Here is a 22,451-nt window from a genome sequence, read left to right as displayed (position 1 = left end):
GTTTCTCTTGTTCTGCACTGTCAGGTCACAATCTCCCTCCCTCTCTTTCTCTGTCTCTCTTCACGCACATCCCGCACTGACAGAAATACACATATGACCTTGCATACTCGAGTCATCCAGCTACCTCTCCTTTCTGAACGGGGCTGATTGGTGTTTTCTCTGGGAACACAAATATAAAACGGGAATAGAGATGTGATCAGAAAGCAATATTTGATGAGTTCTCCACTACCCCAAGATGAAGCCAACTGGTTACGCTATTTCCAAACCATCTGATCTTGGCTCCCAGAGAGCTGTGAGAAGCCTGCCTTTGTCACTTTGCTAATTCAAAGTGTGCTGATTTTGGCCCATTGGAATTTGCCCAGGCACCTGTTGGCTGCAGATAGGGTGAGATAAGGCCCTGGCAAGGGACCAGGAGCTATTCTGGACACCTTGTACAGGGCTCACTCATCCCACTTAATCACAGCTAGGGTATAGGGTGAGCACATCAGAAGGCACCGGCGCTTTCCCTGAAGCCAAGGAGAAGATGCTACATGCTCAGGCTTTCCTCCTCTGAGTGCTGCCCACCTCTGACCCCACTTTACAGATGCCAGCAACCAGTATGGCTGTCCCTCCCCACTGCTCACAGTGCTTTGCCTTTTCAGAGCTGTAAAAAATCACATCTCCCAGCCCCCTTCACCAGGGCCTTCTTTCCTGAGGGTGACTTCTGTTTTGGCAGTAGTGTGGACTAGCTGGGACCTCACACAGCTTTGCTGCCTTCATCTTTATATGATTCATTTACAGCTTGGGCCTCATCCAGCATGCACAGAGGCACTGGGTTAGCTTAGCACAGGTAGAACCAGGGATGTTACTGGGACCATTTTTGTGCTTAAATTTGAGCCTGGTCTCCAGTATTCTGCTGGCCTAGAGACTGCCAAAGATACTTCTTCCTGTACAAAGGAACTCAGCTACACACCTCTTATCTTTGTGGAAGTCAATTCACACCCTGTCAGACTACAATGGCCTGCTGTAGTAAATACTCATGTAATTTTGTCTTGGCTCAATTATCCAATGTGTCGTCAAATTCATTTCTACAAAACAGTTATTTACCCAGAATGAACCGGAGTCTCTGATAATTGCTGAGATGAACTGCCCTATGGCATCTGCCTTCTTGGAGCCTAAATTGCTCATTCTTTGCAGGATAGCCCTCATGCTGCAAACATTTCCCTCCAGCCTGAGGGGCAGGGGCAGGGAGGTCTGAGGTCAGTTCAGCCCCAGGGCCAAGCACTCTGGAGAGCAGCACAGAGACAGTGCAAAACTTTTGGACAGCCACGTGTTAGCCATGGGGAAGTCCTCCTAGTACACCTTGCAGTATGGAGAAACCAAAGGCTTCCTGCCTGCTGCCTTTCTGCTAGGTGTGGATAGCTGCTGCACTGGGTGAAGCTGCCCTGCTGCCTGTACTGTCACAGCACCGGCACTTGGGAGCAGGTTACCTTTTCACGCGGATGTTCAGCATGCCATTGGAGGAATCGATGATCTGCATGGCAGTAGCATGGGAGAGGCCAGCACATGACTTCCCATTGATAGATACTAGCACATCATTTTCCCACAGGCCTCCGCGACACGCTTTGCTTCTCTTTCGGATCTGGAAAAGCAGAATAGAGAGGATAGGGATGAAGGGAAGAAGAGCAGCTATTTAGTTCAGTTGCTTGTATCCCGCTGGCCCTTCTATTGCTCTGTCCCTGACAGAATAAAATAAGGCCTAAGACTACTGTGCTGCTAGGGTGGAGGACCAGTCCTCTTGGGTGAGCCCTGGCTGTGTCTTTCGGTCTCTGTATTCCTGTTAACTCCAAGAGTCACTCTGCTGAGCATAGCCCTGACCTGATCACCAACCCAATTTGAGTCCTTCAGTGCAGGTGAAAGACTCAAGAACATCCACATGCCCTTCTCCTCTCATTCCCTATCTCCTAAGTTGCTTAGGGAGTCTGTGTTTCGGAGAGGGAACAGGAACTCTTTCCAGACTATCCCTGTACATGGCTGTGTGTCCCTCTGTACACCCCAACTGTGCTTCCTTGGTATGATTCCTTGACACTCATGCAGAGCCCCTGCAGGCACTATCTTCTGGGAAGCTGACATTGGGAAGAGATGAGGGCTCTGAGGCAGTTCCTGCTGTCAAGCATTCCTGCTCTAATGGCTTTGGCCAATGTATTTCTGGACATCTGCATCAGGCCGTATGGTGTCCTGTTACATCAGTGTAAACTTGGAGTAAATCTTTAGCCTTAAGAGGAGCTGTGCAGGATATGCATTACTATATCTGAAAATGGAGTCTGGGTCTATAGTTCCAGGCTAGTTCCTAGATCTGGCCTCTCATGGCCATCTTACACCAAGTGTTTCTTCTCCCTTTTGTTCCATCATCCACCAGTTAGTTAAACTTCTTACCGAAACCCCCAACCCAGCCTAGCCTTTCTGTTAGGGCAAGCAGGCAAATCAAATGCCCACTCAGCCCAAAACCATGGACGTCTCCCATATAGGCAAGCAATGGGATAGTCTTGTAGTACAGCTTGGTACCCATAATACACTCATTTTGCACATAAAAGAACAGCCGAGCAAAAACACTGGGTCAGGGCAAATCAGGCCCATGCTGGATTTGTTGATGCTTCTAGGATTTTTCTTCAGATCTTGCAGTTAAGTGAGAGACAAATCAGTGCAGAGCTGTTTAACAGAGGGTGCAGTGAACAAACTGTGGCAGATACCTGCAGAGAGGTAATACACAGCAGGGCACCTTCTTCCATATCTTATAGCCTTGCTGCTTGAGCAATCAGACTCAGCTATAAAATTGCACAAGTTACTTTGTCCGCACTCCTATGGCAGCCCCAGGAAAGAGAAGTGGATGTGAGAGGATTGCTGCCCTGTCATTGTTCTTGCAGAGGCAGGAGGGGAGCAGGAAAGGAGAGAGCAGGAGCCCTGAGGAGGTCCTATGGCATGGCTGGCTGGTCTCAGGGCCCAGGCCCTCTGCACCCATGGGGTGTGTGCACACCCAGGGCTCAGCGCTGCTGGCTTGTGTTGGGCAGGCAAGAGCAGCACTCCTCCCAGGTCAGCCTGTCAGCAGGACTGAGAGGTGTTGGGGAAGAAGATGGAAAGAGGAGGGCTATGCTCCAAGTTGTTTGTGTGTTCACTGGCACTTATCACTCTATAGCCTCTCCAGCTTGACCCCAAATTTTGCCTGCATGCTTAAAATAGAGACTGGCTCATCCCAGCTGCCACATCCATCAGCCTCTGTTATTTTAGTGCTTTATCTCCCTCCTTGTTAATATAAGCCTGTAATGAGAATGTGTGGGTCTGTAATGAACTACTGCTGAAGAACCACTTTTCTGGTGTTACAGTATAAATGGTGCTTCCTGATACTCCCTCAAGGTGCAGCTGTTAACTGAGAAGAGAGAGCAGACACATTTTCCAGTGCTGCCTACCAACACAGCAGGTAATGCAGAGAGTTAGGAAGTTGAAGAGAGGTTAGAAGGAGGGTCTCATTCTGGTATTCCCCAAAAGGCCAACTGCTTCTCCATGGCCAAGTGCTTGGTGCTCAGAACTGGATGGGAACACACTTGCTGAGTATCTCTCTCATTATGGAGCGAGGGGACTGTGGGTTAAAGGCTGTCAGCAGGTGCTCAGAGCATTCCTCACATCCCATCGTACTCCTCCATGCTCACTGAAACCAACTGGATGTGGGCTGGTGACCACCCAGAGCAGAGCCAGTAAGCTTCCTGCAATCCTCTGGTCCCACAGCACTGCAGGACTTTGCAGGCAAGTGTTTGGGATTCCCAGGCAGGGAGGGTCAGGCTGTGTTCACAACATTGCCTGCTGCTGCTTCAGGCACCTTTAGATCAGAGTAGGCTGGTGGGACACAAGCTGCCCCACACGGGCTGAACAAAGTGAACAGGCAATGCATTTCTTTTGTGGCTAGTAAAGATGTTGGCTCTGGCTTGGTCTGTGCTCAGATTTTACCAGGGTGGCAGAAGGTCCACGCACTAAAGCAACTGTAGTTACTTCAGTGCTGTTGCAGGAGCCTGCAAACTAGCTCTATAATCCAGGAGGGGACTTCTCCGATTCTCTGTTCCTCTTTGGGAAAACAGGACCAGGTCTCTTCCAGCACAGGAAGAGACCTACAGAGTCTGACAATAGCACATAAATGTTCCTGGCTGTCAGTCTCCCACAGGTTTATAAACCCCTCCCTGGAAGTTTATGAATCTGCTTCCCAGGGGCAGAGGGAAACAAACTATTCACAGCTTCATTTTAATGACAAACCTCTACCCCACTGCATTTGCCAGGGAGGAAAGCAAAGGGGTTAAAGGCAGAAGAGGATTGTGCACGGAGAGAAGGAAGAAAGCACGTCATACAGAAAGGACAGGACTTAATCCACAGCCATGACAGCAGGGTGCAGTGTTCCGGAGGCTGGAGAGCCTCTGGAGAGAAACCAGCACAAGCCTGCCAGTTTTTATATGACTGCCAGCACGGTGCTGTGGAGACCTTTAATGACAACCCAAGCCTGCACGTCTCGCCCACAGCGAGGGCAGCATTGAGCCTTTGAGGCCCCAGGCCAGGGTAGCTGCCCAGTCCAAAAGCCAGGCTCGCTGCCCACCCTGAAGGTCAGGCTGCCCTCAGGCTCAGCCACTTGCTCCCCATGTCCAAAAGATGCCCTCTCCTGGGCACCCAGTGAGCCACATGAAGTGTCACTAACAGGGAGCTTCTACTTAGGCTGCAGACAGGTTGGAAGGTGTCACCCAGCAGCTGTTCTGAAGAGATGGGAAAGGATGGGAAAAGCAGCATTTCAAAGAGAAATCCTCTCTGCTTCCTGTAGCAGATCCCTGGAGAGCTTTCTTGTGCAAGCGAGAGGCAGCACTGAGGGACTCTGACAAGTGGTCAGGGCTAGCCCCAGACCTGGCCCTGGGGGATTGCACTGTCCGACCTTCTAGCACATACTGCGAGGACTGACCTCTCCTTTTGCAAGGGGAACCCCACAAATTCTCTGAGGGTCTTGTAACTAACTGCCTGTTACACTTTCCACTCCATACCTCAGTGGACATACTTCGCCATGGCATACCTTGGCTCACATGGGAGGAATGTCCTGTTTAGGTTTTAGCTGGGTTTAGGGAGTCACGATTTTGAGGGCCTTACTGATTTGTGCTACTGGAAATACAAATCAGTGTGGAAAACTGGAACTATAAAGTAATGAAACACATTTACTGAGAAGATTGTCCATCTCACTGCTCTCTCAGCAGGACTTCTGTTGCGACAGAAGAGCTCTTGTCAGAGAAGTTTGGGTGTCTGCAGCACCCAACTTTCTTTCATTACTTTGCGCTCCTCCTCTCATTGATCATATTGAATCAGACAGGAGGGAAAGGACAGAAGCAGCTGAGGGGAAAAAAGGAAAAGGGTGAAGGCAACAAATGAGGAGGAAAGGAAGAAGAAAAGGTGTTGAATGGAAGGCCAGTGCTAGGAGAGGCCAGGAACACCAGGGCTAGGATCAGGCTTTAACAGTACAGTACAAGTTTCCTTGTACAGCCCTGGGGAGACAAAAGAACATGCTGATTATTGCACGTGTCTCAGGGGAATTCAGCCTAGCTTTCAGGAACAGAATGCAAGAGAGGAGGGGGTCAGATGCAACTTGGCAGCATCTGTCCTTCAGTAGGGACTATATTTAGATGGTGGTATGTGGGGGGTGAACACACGCTGGGATGCTAAGAATAGAGTAATCCTGGTAGTAACTCAGTGGCTTCACCTCTTGCCTGAGTACAGCCCAGGGAACCTGTCTTGAAACTTTGCAACCACCCTCCCTGCTGGCGAGCACCGTTTCTTCATAAGAAAGGAAATACGCTGTGGGTAGTCAGAAGTAGTTTGCAGTGCCTTTCAGGAATAAGCTGTAATAGGTTCATGCCATCTTCCCCCTTGCCTCCCCAAGGCACCTCCTGCCTCCTCTCATAGGGAGAGCTCAGTCTACAAGATAGGAAGACAAATTACATTATCAGTCTTCCCCTGATCTCCTAAAATCTTTCCAGCAGCAACCTAGAAAACTCAGGCCAAGTCAGAGTTGTATATTGAATACAGTTCATCTTCCTATCCAATGCACCTTCCACTCTCTGATTGCATCTCTCATCACATAGCTGCCCCCCTTCCCTCAGCAGCTACAATGCCATGGAGTCCAACACTTCATGGCAACCTGTCAGTGTTTAAATTTCATTCCCAGACTTATGTGAAATGTAGTCCTGTCACAGGGTTCCCATGGAGAGGTAAGAACTGCCTTGTTGTAGTATAAAGCAGTATAAAGCATTACCAAAAGGGAATGAACTCAGGCAGGAGCTTACCGGCATTTAGGTCTGCTCCTCCCAGAACTTCCTGCTCAGCCGAACCACAAACACAGTAGTTGTTAGATGCAAGAGCAGGAACAAACACCCTCCATCTCTTCTTCTTTCTGAACATCTGTGTTGACATTTTGGTTACTGGAACAGTTTGTTTTTCTCCCAAGGCCAGGGCCTAATCTTTACTTGTGCAGGGAAGGATACCCCTGTGGCTAAAGCACTAGAGGGGGATTCAGGACACCTGGATGATTTTTTGTGTGACCTTGGAGAAAACAGTGAGACTGTGAGCCATAAATGACAGCAGCCTGTAAACCAGGACATTTTTCAACAGTCTTTTGCTCTGGCTCTTAAATTTTCTTTGTCTCAGCTGCCCACCTGAACACAGAGATCCAGTAAGATACTTTTTCTATGTCTTGTCTATTAAGTATGTGAATAACATCACATCTTCATGGCAATGCCATATTTTTATTGGAAGCTATTTTACAGGAGAATATTCACTCTAATCCATTATAATTACACTAACGATTACAATTACATTTCTCTATTTAGTTCCAATAACTTCCTGACCAAACACCATATTCCTGTTTAAGAGGTGACACTGCATGACTTGCCTCTTGGTAAAGTAGGTCCAGTGTCTCTGCAGACTTACTTCACAGGTCATCCACAGTGAAGCTTAATTAGGGATTCTTTATGTAGAGAAAGAAGGGAGAGAACACACACTTTCTGGAATAAACACAGCAAGGGAGGGTGGTGAAAGAAGGTATCTTGAGTGGCAGGACAGACTTGGGTTGCTTCAGGGCAAGGGGTTTAGAGAGGAAACTTGGTTGTGGCAGAGGATGCTGGTGCTGGCCATACAAGACTACTGTAATATGTTAGCACTTAGAGTGTACTGATGAGAGGGATATTGCTATCCCAGTGTGGGAAAGAGAGAACATCTTCTTCGGTGCACTAGACTTAATTCTGATTTGTACCAGGGGGTAAATAAAAAACAAATGCAAGCAATCAGGGGTTGTTAGTTTTCTCTCTCTGTTGAAACCAAGTGCCTCAAAAAAGAGCATTTTGTCATGATAATACAAGGGGGGGAAGAGAAAAACAACCCAAATCAATCCACCTTCTTTGCTTAAGCAAGAAGTTTAACACAGGGCTCATTGTTGGCAACAAGTATCTAGCCAGAGTTGACTGCAGGTAGATAAAAAGAGGCTTTATCTCCATGTCCTTTTGTTACTTGATGGGATATTAGCTGAAAAGTGAGTGAAGTGTAATACCAGTTACAAGGAATAATGCCACATGTAATAAATAGATACTAAAAGTACTTGATAAGCATTTTACTCCCAACAGACTAAACAGCAGGATATCAAGGGTTTTATACATGAAGCAAGGATTCAGAAGGAACAGGTATGTTTGTCAAAAAGCACAAGTCCCAGTGCCCACATCTAGCTGCTGAGACAAAAGGAATTGAGTGTTCAGAAGAAACATGCTTATACATGTCTCATGTAGGTCCTTTTCTAGAGGCTCAGCCTTGCTCCTTTTGACATAAAAGATTTTAGGATCAAAATCTAAGCGAATTAGAGCTCATAAGCAAATCTAGCCACCAAAATGTCTCTTTACAGGGACAGGCACTGAACTGGGACAGGAGTGAGAGAGCTTCGAACACAGGTCACAGTCATCCAGAGACATGGCTTCAGTCCTCCAGAACAAGGTGTTCTCAACCTTAGCACTGCATGCTGGTACTGTGTTCTAAAGGGCAGCGAGGATATGCAAGCTCTGAATAAAACCCTTACTCAGAACAGAGGACTCTTTTCAGCTCCTACCAATTGTTGAACAGCAGCAGTCTTAAGTATAATATGCCTCCACAGTACTTATGCTGAGAGAGGGCAAACCAGAAGAAGACATACCTACTATTATTTTGATAGGATGAGGATATTACCCAAGACAAAAAAACACGTTTGCAAAAAGTTATTATACACAGCATTCATCATATTTGCAAGTGTGGGCTACTGTACCAAAACACAGCACTCACTAACCCTAAGAGGGCCTCTCAGCAATGGTCTGAGGAGGATAAGCACCATTGTTCTGCAGCAGCAAGGACAGGATCAGCCACAGGTACAGATTAGACAAGTAACCCATTCACCTGAAGCATTCCAGGGGAACTTTGGTACAGAGACCTTCCTGTGCCTTGCAGCATCTTTGTAGGCATCTTGTAGGTATGAATGTACAGGAAAAAACAGCCTCAGCCTTCAGAGGTGTATTCAGTAGTTCTAGCAAGTAGCAGGTTGAATAATGCCAGCAAATGAACCTGGGCTCTGGACTGCAATTGCCTGTAGCACTAAACTATTGAAATGATCCTTGGCACATATTTGGCTCAGGCCAGCTAATGCTCTTCCAGAACAATGCCCAGGCACAGTTTGGGAGCTAGAATTGACCATTCCCAGAGCCACTGCCTGTGGGCAGCTTGCATGTGGCCATCTTGTTTGGGAGAATAGAAGAGGTTAACTGCTGGGCTTTGTTCCACTCTGTAGCAGTTGGCATCAGTGCCAGAGAGTGGTCCCAGGTACCTTTAATGCACCAGGTGTAGATGTAGCTTGTATGGTTTAATCACGACTGCTGATTGTCATCTGTCAAGAGATTCTTCCAGGACTCCTGCCTGCTAATGGGCAAATAGGATGTAAAGATGGAAACTGCCCAGACTCTTCATCTCTGCAAGGAGGAGAGGAAAAGCTTTTCTAGCAGTGTCCTTCAAACACGAGTCTTAGACAACTCGTAGAAGCAAAAAGCATGGGGCAGCACAGCTGTGGTCACATGGCAGAGGAGAAACCATTCAGAACAGTAGTGTGTGAAAAGACCAGGAGCCGACATCACACTTTGTCATGGGCATGATTGCCTCATGTCCTTTTGAGGGAAGGTAGGAAGCGAAAAAAAGAATAAACAGAGTGAAGTGGCTTGGGCAGTGAGAAAGGAACAGTTTAACAAATGGTTAAAGATTATCTGAGAGTAAACACAGAGTATAAATCAAGATTCTAATAGTTAGAGGGAACGGCATAACCACCGATCCCGTCCATCCACACAGTCTGCTCTCTGTACTTGCTTTGGGAGGTTGTTCCTGTGTAAGGCTACTTCGCTTGAGGTAGCTCCAAGCCACCGTGAGGCACAACGAATTGTGAACCAGATCATTAGCTGATGCAATCAGCAATGGTGATTTGCAACCATGATAATATGGTTTTCTGTTTAGGCTACTTACTTATCTTTGTCCTGGAGGTCCTATTTCACCATCTCTGCTGGGAAGGAAGAGCAGAAGTCCCTGGACCCCCCCCACATTCTCCCAGCGCACAGTGACTGCTGGGCCTAGCTGCTCCTTGGAAAGTTCCACTGGCGCTGCAGCCTGCACTCCCTTGCTGGCAGCCAAGGGTGGCACCTGCCTAAGTGCCGACAGGCCATAAAACATGTCCAGGAGCACTCCCAAAGCTGCTTGAGGCACTCCTTCCACAGTGCTGGCAGATATATTTGGCCCTCCAAAACCAGCACTACTGACTGCTATAGACTAGGCTGCCAGCAGTGCTTTTTTAGGTGCGACAGTAAACATTTGCGAAAACAGATAAAGAACAGCCTGCCCACTGAAAAGGGGAGAGGAAGAGAAGGTGCTTGCAAATCTGGAAGCCATCAGACCTATTTGGGTTAGAGCTGGCACCTCCAGCAGGAATAATGTCACATGAGCAAAGGTGAATGGGACAGAGCAGCCAGGCTGTGGGTCACAGGGACCAGCAGTACAGCATACAGGCAGCAAGGATATCTGGCAGAGGAGACAGTAGGAACAGTGAACTGTCAGCAGAGAAACATACAGGAGAAATTGGGGATATGTGAGAAAGAGGTAAAAAGGAGGTTGTGATGAACTGCTCTTAAACGACACAATTCTTGGTTTTAGAAGCTATACAATCCTGTGTCACTGCTCCCCTAACAATTCACTCCATTGCTGGAGTATTTGTATAGAACAGTGAACTGAAAGAAGCCCCTTGAGTTATCAGAGCCAATCCCCCATTGTTTCAGATGCCATATTGTTTACTCCAGTTCATAAACTGATTGCAAAAGGTTTTCAGTTCTTCTAGATCGGAAAGTTGTTGCTGAACCTTCCTGGTTAGTCATTTTGTGCACATTTGAGCGGTGACAATGCTGTCCTATATTTGAACAGTGCTGCTGGTATTTGCCCAACATCTATTCGTAGACAGCAATCATATCTTTCAACCTTCGCTAGGTGAAAGAAGCCTTCTCTCCTCCCCTCCTTTTCTATAGCTGCTCTACCTTACTTATATTCATTTTTCTTGAAAGTGGCTGGCTCCATAGGTGGGATATTTCCAGGGAATTCCCACTTGTGCATTAGACAATAACACCAATGCCTTCCTATCTCAGTTAGATATGGCTACCTGAGGCTCATTTGTTTATGTTTGCCTTTTTTTCAGAGATGCACTATTTTGCTGGCTCATTATCCTCTTGTGATGCACTAATACACCCAGGTCTTTCTCCTCTACTATCAGTACCAGCTGGAAAGCTTCCACTTTCCACTTAGTTCTTCAGTATTACTCATGCACCGGATTATGCTGGAGGTACAAGTGCCTTCCTTACTTTGTATAGTAAGTAACTGGGTTTCCCTCTCATGGAATAAATCTTGCTTTGTAGCAGGATGCTAAAGGCAGGTTTGCATGCACTTGCACCACCTTAAAGCTGCCCTGTTCATCTTAGTAAAAATTATTTCCCTAATATAGTTCCATGTTATGTTTCTACTTTGGTTGCTTATGGGCTTAATGCCTATGTCCTATCTTATGACTTTTCTCAGACTAGCTATTTTACATTTTGTTTAGTTTCAAGTGCAGTTCATGCACATATCCTTATTGCAAAGAAATCCTCCAGGAACCTGATAGTATTGTACTCCCTTTTCAAAATGGGTGAATCTTCTCATAATTTATAGCTTCTCCTTGCAAGGAATGCTGTACATGTCAAGACCATGTACTTTTCCTTCAGCCTTTCTAAAATAAAAATTTGCCATCTATAGATCCTTTTTGTTTCTTGCTTTTATGCTTGTTTTCTTTGTTTCCTGATGACTGTTTTTGGCCAAAGATTTGTTGTGTTGCCGTGTGCACCACAGCTACAGAGCTATACCAAATCAGCTTTATTTTGGTAAGGGGTAGTGTAAAATTCCACTATACTTTATCTGCTTCACTAGGCAAGAGTTAAAAGATTGATTAGGAATCACAATAAGCCAAATATGAATGCACAGTAGTTCAACTGATTTCACTTAGAATGATACTGCTGTAACTAAGAACAAAATGGACATTTTCCTTTCCTTTTTGGGTTCTTTACTCTTTATTTTCCCCTTTATTTGTTTCTCTAGTTCTCCATATTCCAACCCTTCCTAATTTCTGCAGAATTACTCATGTCCTCTGTTGATGTTTGATCCTGCTGTGTATCTGCCTGCCGAGCACATCAATGTCTGCTGTTCTTTCAGCTTACTCATTACTGAGTTTATATTTTAACACAACCCTAATTTAAAAATCATCTATTCTTTCTTACTGAGGGGTCCCCAGACACCAATAAATTTTCTTTTGCTTCTTCTTTGTCTCACCCTCGACTCTTACAGAATCTGTTTTTATGAGACTGAATTGCTATGGTACCTCTTTCATATACACATCAGTATGGTATTCTTCATATACACATCAGACATTTTTAGCACCCAGACACTGCAAATGATTGTTTGGGTGGAACAAATAGTCAGTATGTGCGCTTCTAGGCAAGTTTAAGACAAAAGGACATTTGCAGTTACAGATCTGGAACCATATAGTCAGTTGGCATTAATACTAGCATTTCAGTCTTGCTTATGTTATTGAAATTTGAGCTTTTTCCTCGATATCCACTGGGCACTGCTAGAAGAAGCAATGCGTGTTTCCCTGACACTGAGGCAAGCAGAGCTGGTATGGCTCTGTAAGGTTATTTGAACACAAAGCTAGTTATGTATGACCCAAGAGGCTGTCCACAAGATATATAATTCCAGCATCTTGCTCTAGGCATGTCCATGAACACATAACCCACAGCGAGTTGGATGGCACAGAAACTCTGTGGCAGCTGGATCCAGCGTGTGAAGATCCAGCTGCTCTTCTACCCCTTTGCGTGGCGGGACTGAAGTTTAGAATTGATCCCTTGCTTGGTCAAATGGTTTGAACTACAGCTATGCATCCTTTCAGTCTGTAGAAAAATGGGTTCACACCCCAATTCTAACATGTTTGTTTACTTTAATTAGTTGCAGCCAGTAGAATACTTTGCACTAGAAAGGACGGTTTAAAATGCATATGCTCACTGTACGTTCTGAGTTAGCTGCAATTTGAAAAAAGCCAATCATTTAAGCCATCGTTGTGAACAGCTTATGACAGAACAATCAAGAAGAGGCCCACCAATGTGTTTGAAGAAGATAGAGAATAATGCTGAAAACATTCTAATGTCATTACGTACCGTCTCATCTCAAAAAAAAAAAAAAAAAAAAAAAGAAAAAAGAAAGCATAGAGTAGACCCAAAGAATTTTCAGGAAAACAAAAAAAGGATACCAAGAACAGCAATTAGTGATTGATTTTATCATAATCTCCACATACAGAAACAATAAAAAGATGATGATGATGTAACCTTTAGAAAGAAGAAAGGCAAGAAGACCTATGACTGTGTAAATCGATCATGTAAGATGATGAATTATGCAGGGCTTTGTAATACAACAAGAGCGACTCAAAACAGGAAATCCCACTTCGTGCAACATTTCGTCTTTGGAATGCCTGGCTGCTTGATGTTATCAAATCTTCATTAGGAAACCATGTAAGATTTAGGCAGACAAGTAAAGCACGAGTTGTTCACAAATAATTATCTGTTTATGTGTAGGGTAAACCACCAGGACTGTCAATTCTTATGTACTTCGTAGGGCATGCTGATAATCAGCTGGGGTGAAAGAATTTCCCTCCGCATTGCATTACTAGAAAATTAGATGCGTTGGTGAAGTTTACAACTTCCTCTAAAACACCTGCAGGAAACAAAGGAAATAGGAAGCAGGAGATGGAGTGACCATTAACCTAGTCTGGTCTAGCAATTCCCGCATCTCTACGTTAACTACAATGTATATCATTTATATATAACTTGTTATACTTGATTCATTTCCCAAATTAGATTTTTATCACTCTTTTTCATCCAGAAAGGTATATAGAAACAATTTGACTTGGCATCTGATGGTAAGCATCTTTCCTTAGTGTTACTACTATGACTTTTCTAGTCTAGAAGTTGAAATTGCCTAAAATGATGCCACTGGAATCCCCTGAGACACCAACCGTATCCACTCAATTATCTCCTGGCACCTATTGGATATTCATGCCTGTATGTCCTATCACATTTTCTCCAGGTTCATCCATGTTCCTGTTCTGTCCAAATAGCTTTTGCTGTAAGAACAATATTTCTGTTCTGCTAAGCCAAAGTTTTCCTGGTCTCATATGAACACTTCTCTTTCTCCCCAGGAGTCCTTTGCCAGCAATCAGCTTACTAATAGACCCTCTCATTTATCTAATCTGTCTTTCCATAAACACACAACACATTCTTCACCCTACTAATGAACATTGTGTTGTTATTTGACCCTACCTCTGCTAGGCAGGCTCAATCTCAGTGACACCTCCCTCTGACCACACTTCCCAGTGCTACCCAATGGCACCGATCTCCTGGATGGAGGCCGAACAGAGCGAATTGCTAATCCACATGAGTCCCAGCCATTACAAACCAACAGAGAAACAGACAATACTGCCCTGTTTCTCTATGCTATATCATACGGCTACAATCCCTGGTCAGGCTTCTTTAGCAACGGGACCATTCCCATCTTTGGCTCCTAAAATATCCAAACAGACAGTGCTAATGAGGTTAGAGTTTTGGAACATGCTTTGCAGGCAGCATTTTGGCCCAGATACTTCATCCTGCTGGTGTCAATAGCAGAATCCTAACTGCAGAAGAATGAAGAGTTGATCTTTCAACTCAAAGAGCCGAAAACTAAGATTCAAACTTCTACTCTCCACATTGTGAGATGAGGACAATTAGGTTACTCCATGACTCCTGGGGGTTTATTCTCTTCTAAGCAGTTTACATTCAGGTATGATCTTCCTGGGTTCCTGGTAAGGATCCATAAATCCTTTCTTTAGAGACTGTTTAAATGATGTTGCCTTTAAGATGGTGAGTATGTATGGTCACCTGGATGCCGTTAAATTCTGGACAGTAATAGCCCAAAATGATAATTACAAAATCAAAGTCCTGCTTGAAGTATACTTTGAGCCTCAAATGGATATCAATTCTATTTTCCAGAATTATTTTTTAATGCAATATCCAAGTATTGTAAAATATATATATATTTGTATTGCTAGGCTTAAGGTATGACACCCAGTTCTGAGTGAGAGCTACTTCTAGTTAATACCTTTCTGGAAGGGCTACTAATCCTTGAGCAATATTCCATTCACCTTAAGGTGCAACTTAGCCTGGGTAATGGCTAGTTCATGCCGCTGTTCAATCCCGAGTAATCTTTGTAAGACACACTATCTCCTCCCTCTTCAGTCCCAGTTTCTTGTCTATTGGGGGAAAAAACAAGAGTCAAAATAATCCTAGATCCTACAGAGTTTATGTGGCCACTGAAAATCCCATTTTCCTAACAACCACTGATGCCAGATACCTGTTTCAAGGATATTGTTTTTTCTCTTCAGCACCTGCAGCTCTGTGAGTATACACAGAAGTTGTTTTCCTGGAGAAAAATCGTCTTTCGCTATGTAAGAAACATCTACTTCAAGGCCAAGCTATGGGATTCCAAACCATTTGGCAGAACGTTACAGGCAAACACTCCTTGACCTGGGGTGAGCCAAATGACACAGAACACTTCATTTTAAAATTCTCTGTCAGAGGCACAGTCTACTTAAGGAAACAGAAGGAGCTGGGCATAGCATTTTTTCATTCCTGCTGCTGGGTGCCTTCCAGTGAGACATCCCAAGATATCATTGTGTCAAGGCTAATGCAGCTGTTATGAGCTTAATAAACAGAGGGCTTTTTTTTCCTAATTTTTAAGCTCCTCGGTAGTCTTCATTAAAAGAGAACAGTAACAGCTGCTTATCAAAAGTAGTGCAACTCAAGGTTCGTGTTTATTCCTTTTTTATTATTTCATCGCCCATCCAAATAACTGCTTTTCTTTAATTCTTGAAACAGAACCAATATTTGCTGCTTAGAGCATTAAAAATATTCACTTCAGGCAGTACTGAGAAAGTTTCACCAGCAGAAGAGACCCTAAGAAATGTGCATCTATTTTGAAAGCTGGAATATAGTAATGAAGCGTCAGGGACAGTTGAACCAAATTACAAATACGGCTTTTGTTGCTTCGATTTAAATTATTTTTTCTTTAGCTGGATGTCTTGCACAAGTACTGAAGCTTCCATATTTGAGCCCTTCTTCCTGCATTGTCACTATGGCTATATCTCTGCTGACGACTGGGGAGAGTTGTACAGATTATGAAGTGTCTGAGCTGTACAGACCTGCACTGAAGCAGGTACTTCACCTGACACTTGTCGCTACCTCAATAGCATCTATTTCAGGACCTGTATCCCACCCCACACCCTGCTTGACAATTCCACCCAAGTCTTCCTTTTAAGATCTGCTGCCACAGTAAGGCTTTCCTGCATTCCTTAACGGTAGTGGAAGATGCCCAGCTCATAAGGATATCCGAGTTCAGCAGAACAACTCTGCCCTCACAGTTCACATCTCGAGGTCCTACCTTTGACACTTGAAGGGGTCTTTTCTGCTCTGAACCCCCTTGCAGCCGGAAGCCCCAGGGGGCACCTCCAGACAGAGTGATGAGCATTTCTTCTTCAGCTCCCATGATTTCTGCGCTTTGGATATTTTGTCTTCCCAACTTCAAAACAGACTCCAGTTATTAACAGGCAATATCCGCTACTCCCATCTCCACAATTCACACCACGACTCTGCAGTCCCCCAAAAGGCCCTCTGCTCACTTTCTCCTTCAAGTTCACACACACACAAGAGGAGAGTTGAGACTGTCAAGTCCAGCCTTCCCTGCTCTTCTGGACTCTCAGCTGCTGCTCTGCCTATGATTAGACATTTGATTCTGCTCTTGGTAATGGGCCAGAGTTGTCCTACACACGTGTCATGTCAATCTCACCCTCTGTGCCCCCCCACATACACCATGGATCTCTCACCAGAGTGTGGCTGAAAATAGCGCACCTCCTGTCTCTCCAGAGCTTTGTCTGACACTCTTAAAGCTGGATGCATTTCAGTAAAAATTTTATTTCCACTTCCCATTCCAAATGCAAATCCTAGTCACCCAGCACTCAGGATTCATTAGTATGAGTTTCAGGCAAGGACATGACATAGCCACAAACTTGTACAAGATCAGATGATAGCACCTGACCCTGAGAAACTGAACAAAACCAGCTTGCAAGTGATGTGTTCTCCACTTGTGTTTTCTCCGTGCAGCTAGTGTTACTACACAGTAGCACTATCTGTCTGCCCTGAAAACCACAGGCAGACTATAGATGTAATGTGCTCCCTCTGCAGCTTGCGGCTCCCTGGCATCCCCTACGGCCACTCCTAATATTAGACACTGGGACCAGAATAGCCAGGATTAGCTATACAGATGGGATTCAAACAGTTCTCTGCAGGGCACTGCATACAAAGACTCCCCAATGGCCAAGAGAACGGCTTTGCACCCAGGTCATAGAATCATAGAATAGTTTGGGTTGGAAGGGACCTTTAAAGGCCATCTAGTCCAACCCCCCCTGCACTGAGCAGGGACATCTTCAACTAGGTCAGGCTGCTCAGAGCCCCGTCCAACCTGACCTTGAATGTTTCCAGGGATGGGGCATCTACCACCTTTCTGGGCAGCCTGTTCCAGTGTTTCACCACCCTCACTGTAAAAAATTTCTTCCTTATATCTAGTCTAAACCTACCCTCTTTTAGTTTAAAACCATTACCCCTTGTCCTATCGCTACAAGCCCTACTCAAAAGCCTGTCCCCACCTTTCTTAGACGCCCCCTTTAAGTATTGAAAGGCTGCAGTAAGGTCTCCCTGGAGCCTTCTCTTCTCCAGGCTGAACAATCCCAACTCTCTCAGCCTTTCTTCATAGGAGAGGTGTTCCATCCCTCTGATCATTTTCGTGGCCCTCCTCTGGACCTGCTCCAACAGATCTGTGTCCTCCCTGAACTGAGGAGTCCAGAGCTGGATGCAGTACTCCAGGTGGAGTCTCACCAGCACGGAGTAGAGTCCTTCACTGTTTTCTCTTTAGGACCATGACAGACAAGACCTCCGGGCTATCCCAAGCCACCTTGATCCATTGGAGTTGTAGGAGAAATAAAATCCATGTTTCCCCTTTGCTACAGGGCTTAAAATGTAATTTGCTGTTCTGATCCCAAGGACAAACCTCTCTTCCTTATTCTGCATGCGCTTAGCTCTCAGTGACTAACAAGCATCTTGCCAATCCCTGCGATACCCTCGTACCGTAGTAACATTCAAAGGACGCAGTTTTGCTGTGACACCATCACTCAGTCGACTACTCCACTGCCAGTATTGCAACACCACTCATCCAGCGCCACTGCACGGAGCTGCTGGCCCCACACCAACACCACGTTACTAGGTAGCGAACAGCTCCTGCACCACCACTGCATTTCGGCGCAAAACTGGCCCTGGGTGCTCCCGCGCTGCGGTCCTTCGCAGGCCGCTGGCGGGACACCCGGCGAGGGGCACCCGGACCGGCGCGGGCTGCGGCTCAGCAGTGTTGGGCTGCGGTTGTGCTGCACCGCAGCCATGCCCTCAGCCCGCGACTCAGACGGTTCTCGGACCGGGCAAGCAACCCGAGAAAAAGGCCCCCGCGGCTCTGCCCCCCCCCCCCCCCCGCGGGCCACAGCCGCCCCGCACGAGCCCTCCCACTCCACTCGGGGCTCGGGGCCGCCCTGGGCCCACGGGAAGTGCGCGGCGCCCGTCGGGCAAGCGCGGCTCCGGCCTCGGGCCGCCCGGCCAGCCCGGGGCTGGGGCCGGGGCCGCCGGGGCCGCGGGCGCCGCGGCCCGACACTTCCGGACGACCGCCCGGCAACGCCGCGGAGCGCGAGCGCTCCCATCACGCGGCCGCACGGCCGAGGAGCGCGGCGGCCGACGTGCGCCCCCGGAGTGACGTCAGCGCCCGCGGAGCGGAGGCGGTGCGCGAGCTCCCCGCCTCACAGCGCCTGCGCCGCATCCGGGCCCTGCCGGGAGGGGCGCGGCGACGGCCGGGGGTTGGCGGGCAGTGCGGACGTGGCAGGCAGCGGGCGGGGGAGCGGCGCTTCCGGGGGAGCGGCAGGTCCGGGAACCGGAAGCGGGCCCGGCAGCAGCGCCGGGAGCGGCGGGCAGCGGCGGTGAGTGAGGTCGCGGGAGCGGCTCGGGGGGGAGGGCGGGGGGCGCTGGGCCTGCCAGCGGCGGCCGTCGCACGGGCGCCCGGGGCGGGCGGCTGGTACCGCGCCTGGCGGCCCGGCCGGGGCCCGCGCCCGAGGCGCCGCCGCCGCTTCCTTCCCCGCCAAGGAACTGAGGCCTGGCGGCGCCCAGCTGGGTGGCATGTCGGGCCCGCCGTGCCTGCGCGCCACGCCCGGCCTCTGCAGGGACCCGGGTGTTCCCCGGTAACGTGTCTGGGCGGGAGCGGCCCGGCCCGGCCCGGCCCGGCCCGGCCCCGCGGGTGCCGGCCCTCGGGGCCGGGGCCTTCTCTACCAGGGCATGGGTGGCTCCCAGGGGAGCCGCCGGCATCCCGGTGTGGTGCGGCGAGTCCTTGGGACTACGGGTCGGGCCGTCGCGCCCTGCCGGAGAGGCGAGCGGTTTTTTTCGGCCCGGGTGCGCTGTGAGGCAGATACCCCCTGTGCAACGTCCCTAATCTCTTGTAATCCGCGGATCCTTCCCCCAGTGTTTGTGTTGTGCTGCTCGGATTTCCATTCATTCGAGGCTTGTAAAGGATGGTTGTCCCGTGCGGAGACTTGGTGACCGAGTTTGGCTGGATTTGGTAGTAAAACTGAGCGATTGTGTGTCTGTGGTGTTGAAGAAGGAAGGAGGAAAGGAATGGAGATGGCGTGACGAAAATACAAGCGCGGTCTTGAAAAAGCGGTTCTGTGAGATAGACTCTTGCCTTCCATGTAGATGGTGCTTTAAACGTGTTTGTTTTGTATGGCTGGAGTTCGCTTTCACCCTTTCTGAGCAATGCTCTTTGGAGTAGAATGAAGGTTAGTTTTGTTTCTTTTTATTCTTGCGATGTACTTGAGTATTTTTCAGTATTTGTGCATGGTGTCTTACCTCTGAAATCTTTATCAGAGAGACTTTGCAAAACCATCCAGACTGGGCCTCCTTGGTAACTGTCATACCGTAGTTGAAGTTCTGTTTAAACTTACTGGCTGATGGAAGTGGTTGCTGAAACATAGATGAATTGCTTACACCAACATCAGAAGTTATCCACCAGAGTTAATATTTGTACTGTCATGTTAAAATGCAGATTTTTCAGTTTGGTACTCAGTGTTGATTTTTAGCCATTAATGTGATAATTCCATAAAAATGTGTCTAGATCCTTTTCTGTTATAGGGTTCCTTAGTCAACTTCACCAGATGTTGGGGGGGATGTTAGAGGGAGAGAAATTGCCATACAATACAATGAGACAGAACATGCAATGTCTTTTTTGTTGTTGTTTACGAGCAGTGTAAAATCACACCACTAGAATGGGAGGTGACTCATTGCTGATTTTGTCCTAAAGTCCTTACTGTTTATGAATATGATGAATATGAAGTTGTCCTGAGTAGGTTTAGGGGACTTTGCCTTTAACCTCCCTGCCCCCCCCCCCCTTCTTCTCATAGAGTAGGTGTTCAGGTTATGGGCTGGATAGGAATATATGTGGCCCAAAACTCCAGAGCCTCTCTCTTCAGAGGAGACTTACCTTCAATCACATATATACACTGTCTGTGGAAGCATAAGCATTTCTATCCATTTTTGTGTGGAAAAGGATCTTCCTTCTGGAACTACCCTTTTCTGCTTGAAGCTGTAACACTCAGCATTGTTTATTGCTATAGACAGACTGTGAAGTGGACATCAATATAAGGAAAATTTCTTTTTAATATGCTGTCACATTCACTCCAAGTTCTAATTTCATGGCTGAAAGCTGAGTTATAGCAGTGAACAGATGTCTAAAGGATTATTTCTTTAATGAATCGTTTGATGCTTGTACTTCTTTGAATGTTTTCTGCTACTGTAGGACTATATTTTCTTCCTGTAACACTTATTATCAGAAGGAAGGTCAAAAATCCAAGGAAAAATTGATGGTTGGCTAAGGAAGGGCAAGGTACAAAGAGTCACTAAAAGTGATCAACAGCAAGGTCTCCACAGAAGCGAGAAGGTGGATGTTTCTTGTTCTTTAGGTTGGAAAAGCTGTGTTAGTGATGAATTGTGAAGATAGAGCTTGTTCTTATATGTTCAGCAAGATTCATTGTTAACATAGAAAGCACTAAAAGGCAGTATAAACTGGGCAGTATGTGTCAGGAAAAGCTAATTCTGAGCTTTTTTGTTTCTTGCAAGTGATGGGAATTGCATAATGCATATTTGTGTAGAGGAAGTCAGAGTACAGAAATTTTGGATGAAGATGGTCGTGTTACAATGCATGTGAAGAAAACTTGTTTAGTATTATAACATGTTTTTTAGTCTTATTCTATATATTCCTATTCATCCATTTTTCCTTCTGGCCTCTTCTCTAAACTTTAAACTACTCTTGTACCTTTTCCTAATCAATTATACTTGTGCAAAGTTCACAGAAATGAGTCAGATGACTTCACATGTTGTAATTTGTATGTGGAGGTAGCTAAGGAAGAGAGAAATCTTTCACTGTGATTTTGTTGATGTCATGTTTTTAGTGACTCTTGCCTCCACAGGGCTGCTCTCCAGAAGCAACACTCAATGAGCATTTTTTGAAATCTTTTCTTAAATCTTTATTACAGAGATAGAGATGTAAATCAGTCCCACCAGGAGACTTAAGTCAACAAGCAGTACAAAATGTTATTGAAGTAAAAATCTGGTGGTGGTGGCAGGGGTTGGAAATAGTGGTAGGTTGAAGGTAAGGTCAAGACTAAGCTTTTTTTTAATTCAATTTTTAATCACTTTCACTCTCGTAACTTGTAAGTTATATGGGACCTTGCCCAAGATGATGAATCAGCCTAACAAAACAGGGTTTAATGTGGCCCTTCTTTAGAAGAACATAGAAGTGATTACACCTTAGATGTGAAATGTGATTTTTATGTCCTGAAGCCTGAAAGACCTCTTTGAATCAGCCCAGGAAAGACTGGGCTGCAAAAATCTGCTCCAGTACCTGTTGTGTCATGAAGTTCTAGCAGCTAATCTATCCTTTCTTCTCCTGAAAGTGTCTTCAGTGAAAATGTGGTGGCTTCTGGATTTTCACTGATACTCAGTTGTAAAGTTTCATTTTGAAAACTGCGTGTCTTACACCTCTCATGAACTGTTAAAAAAGATGTTTCTGTCAGTGACTCAAAATGCATAGATGAAGAAAATATTACCTATGGTGTGACAAGTTGAGAATCTGCCCAGGTGGAAAGACAGACCACCACAAAAAACCAACCGAATTGGAGGGTCAGTTCCAGTAGCGTCATTTGAATTGATTTGGATAAATGTATCAGAGGCATTTATTATAATGGCCTGAGTGCTTCCAGATCAATTGCCAGTCTCTGACTTCCAGGATGTGAGCTTCTCTTCCAGGATTTTCTGTAAAAAAAAACAAAACAGGGGTTTCTTGTATCTGAAAAGAACCAAGTGTTCCATGAGTGCTTGTAGGGGACCTAGTCAAGCTGTTGGTGAAACAAAAGCAAGGACAACTGCATTTCAGAAGAGTGTTCTTAGCTCCAGAGTCTAGGTCTTTTTAAGGATAGCATAACTTTTGCTACTTCTCCAGAAAGTTGCAGAATGGAACCATTAAAAGCACTGTAGGTAATATTTTGAATTGGTCTCTGAGGATGCTGATTGTCCCCTTCTGTCCCATCTTTTGGAAATGGTTTTGATTTCTGTGTTCAGAAA

General features: G+C 46.2%; 2 protein-coding genes across 6 annotated transcripts in view; one reads left to right on the top strand and one right to left on the bottom strand.

The window, feature by feature from the left end:
- The window catches only part of SYNPO2L (synaptopodin 2 like), a 38,846-nt gene extending 20,614 nt beyond the window's left edge, over window positions 1–18,232 (bottom strand). The window contains exons 1-2 of the mRNA XM_052799340.1: window positions 16,135–18,232; window positions 1,470–1,621 (exon numbers count right to left, since the gene is read on the bottom strand). Of these exons, the coding sequence (XP_052655300.1) occupies window positions 1,470–1,621; window positions 16,135–16,239 (257 nt within the window). The 5' untranslated portion in view covers window positions 16,240–18,232. The remainder of the gene's footprint in view (window positions 1–1,469; window positions 1,622–16,134) is intronic.
- A 410-nt stretch (window positions 18,233–18,642) lies between these two features.
- The window catches only part of SEC24C (SEC24 homolog C, COPII coat complex component), a 38,946-nt gene continuing 35,137 nt past the window's right edge, over window positions 18,643–22,451 (top strand). For 3 of the 5 annotated variants that reach the window (XM_052798800.1, XM_052798799.1, XM_052798795.1), the window contains exon 1: window positions 18,643–18,763. The gene's annotated coding sequence lies outside the window, so the exon portion shown is untranslated. Of the gene's footprint in view, window positions 18,764–19,154; window positions 19,613–20,232; window positions 22,361–22,451 lie in introns of those variants that run through there. The other 2 variants (XM_052798796.1, XM_052798797.1) reach the window with 2 other exon arrangements.

Source organism: Harpia harpyja, chromosome 10, assembly GCF_026419915.1.
Source record: "Harpia harpyja isolate bHarHar1 chromosome 10, bHarHar1 primary haplotype, whole genome shotgun sequence".
Classification (NCBI taxonomy): domain Eukaryota; kingdom Metazoa; phylum Chordata; class Aves; order Accipitriformes; family Accipitridae; genus Harpia; species Harpia harpyja.
Note: the sequence above shows the minus strand (reverse complement) of the source record. Positions and strands in the feature narration are given on the sequence as shown.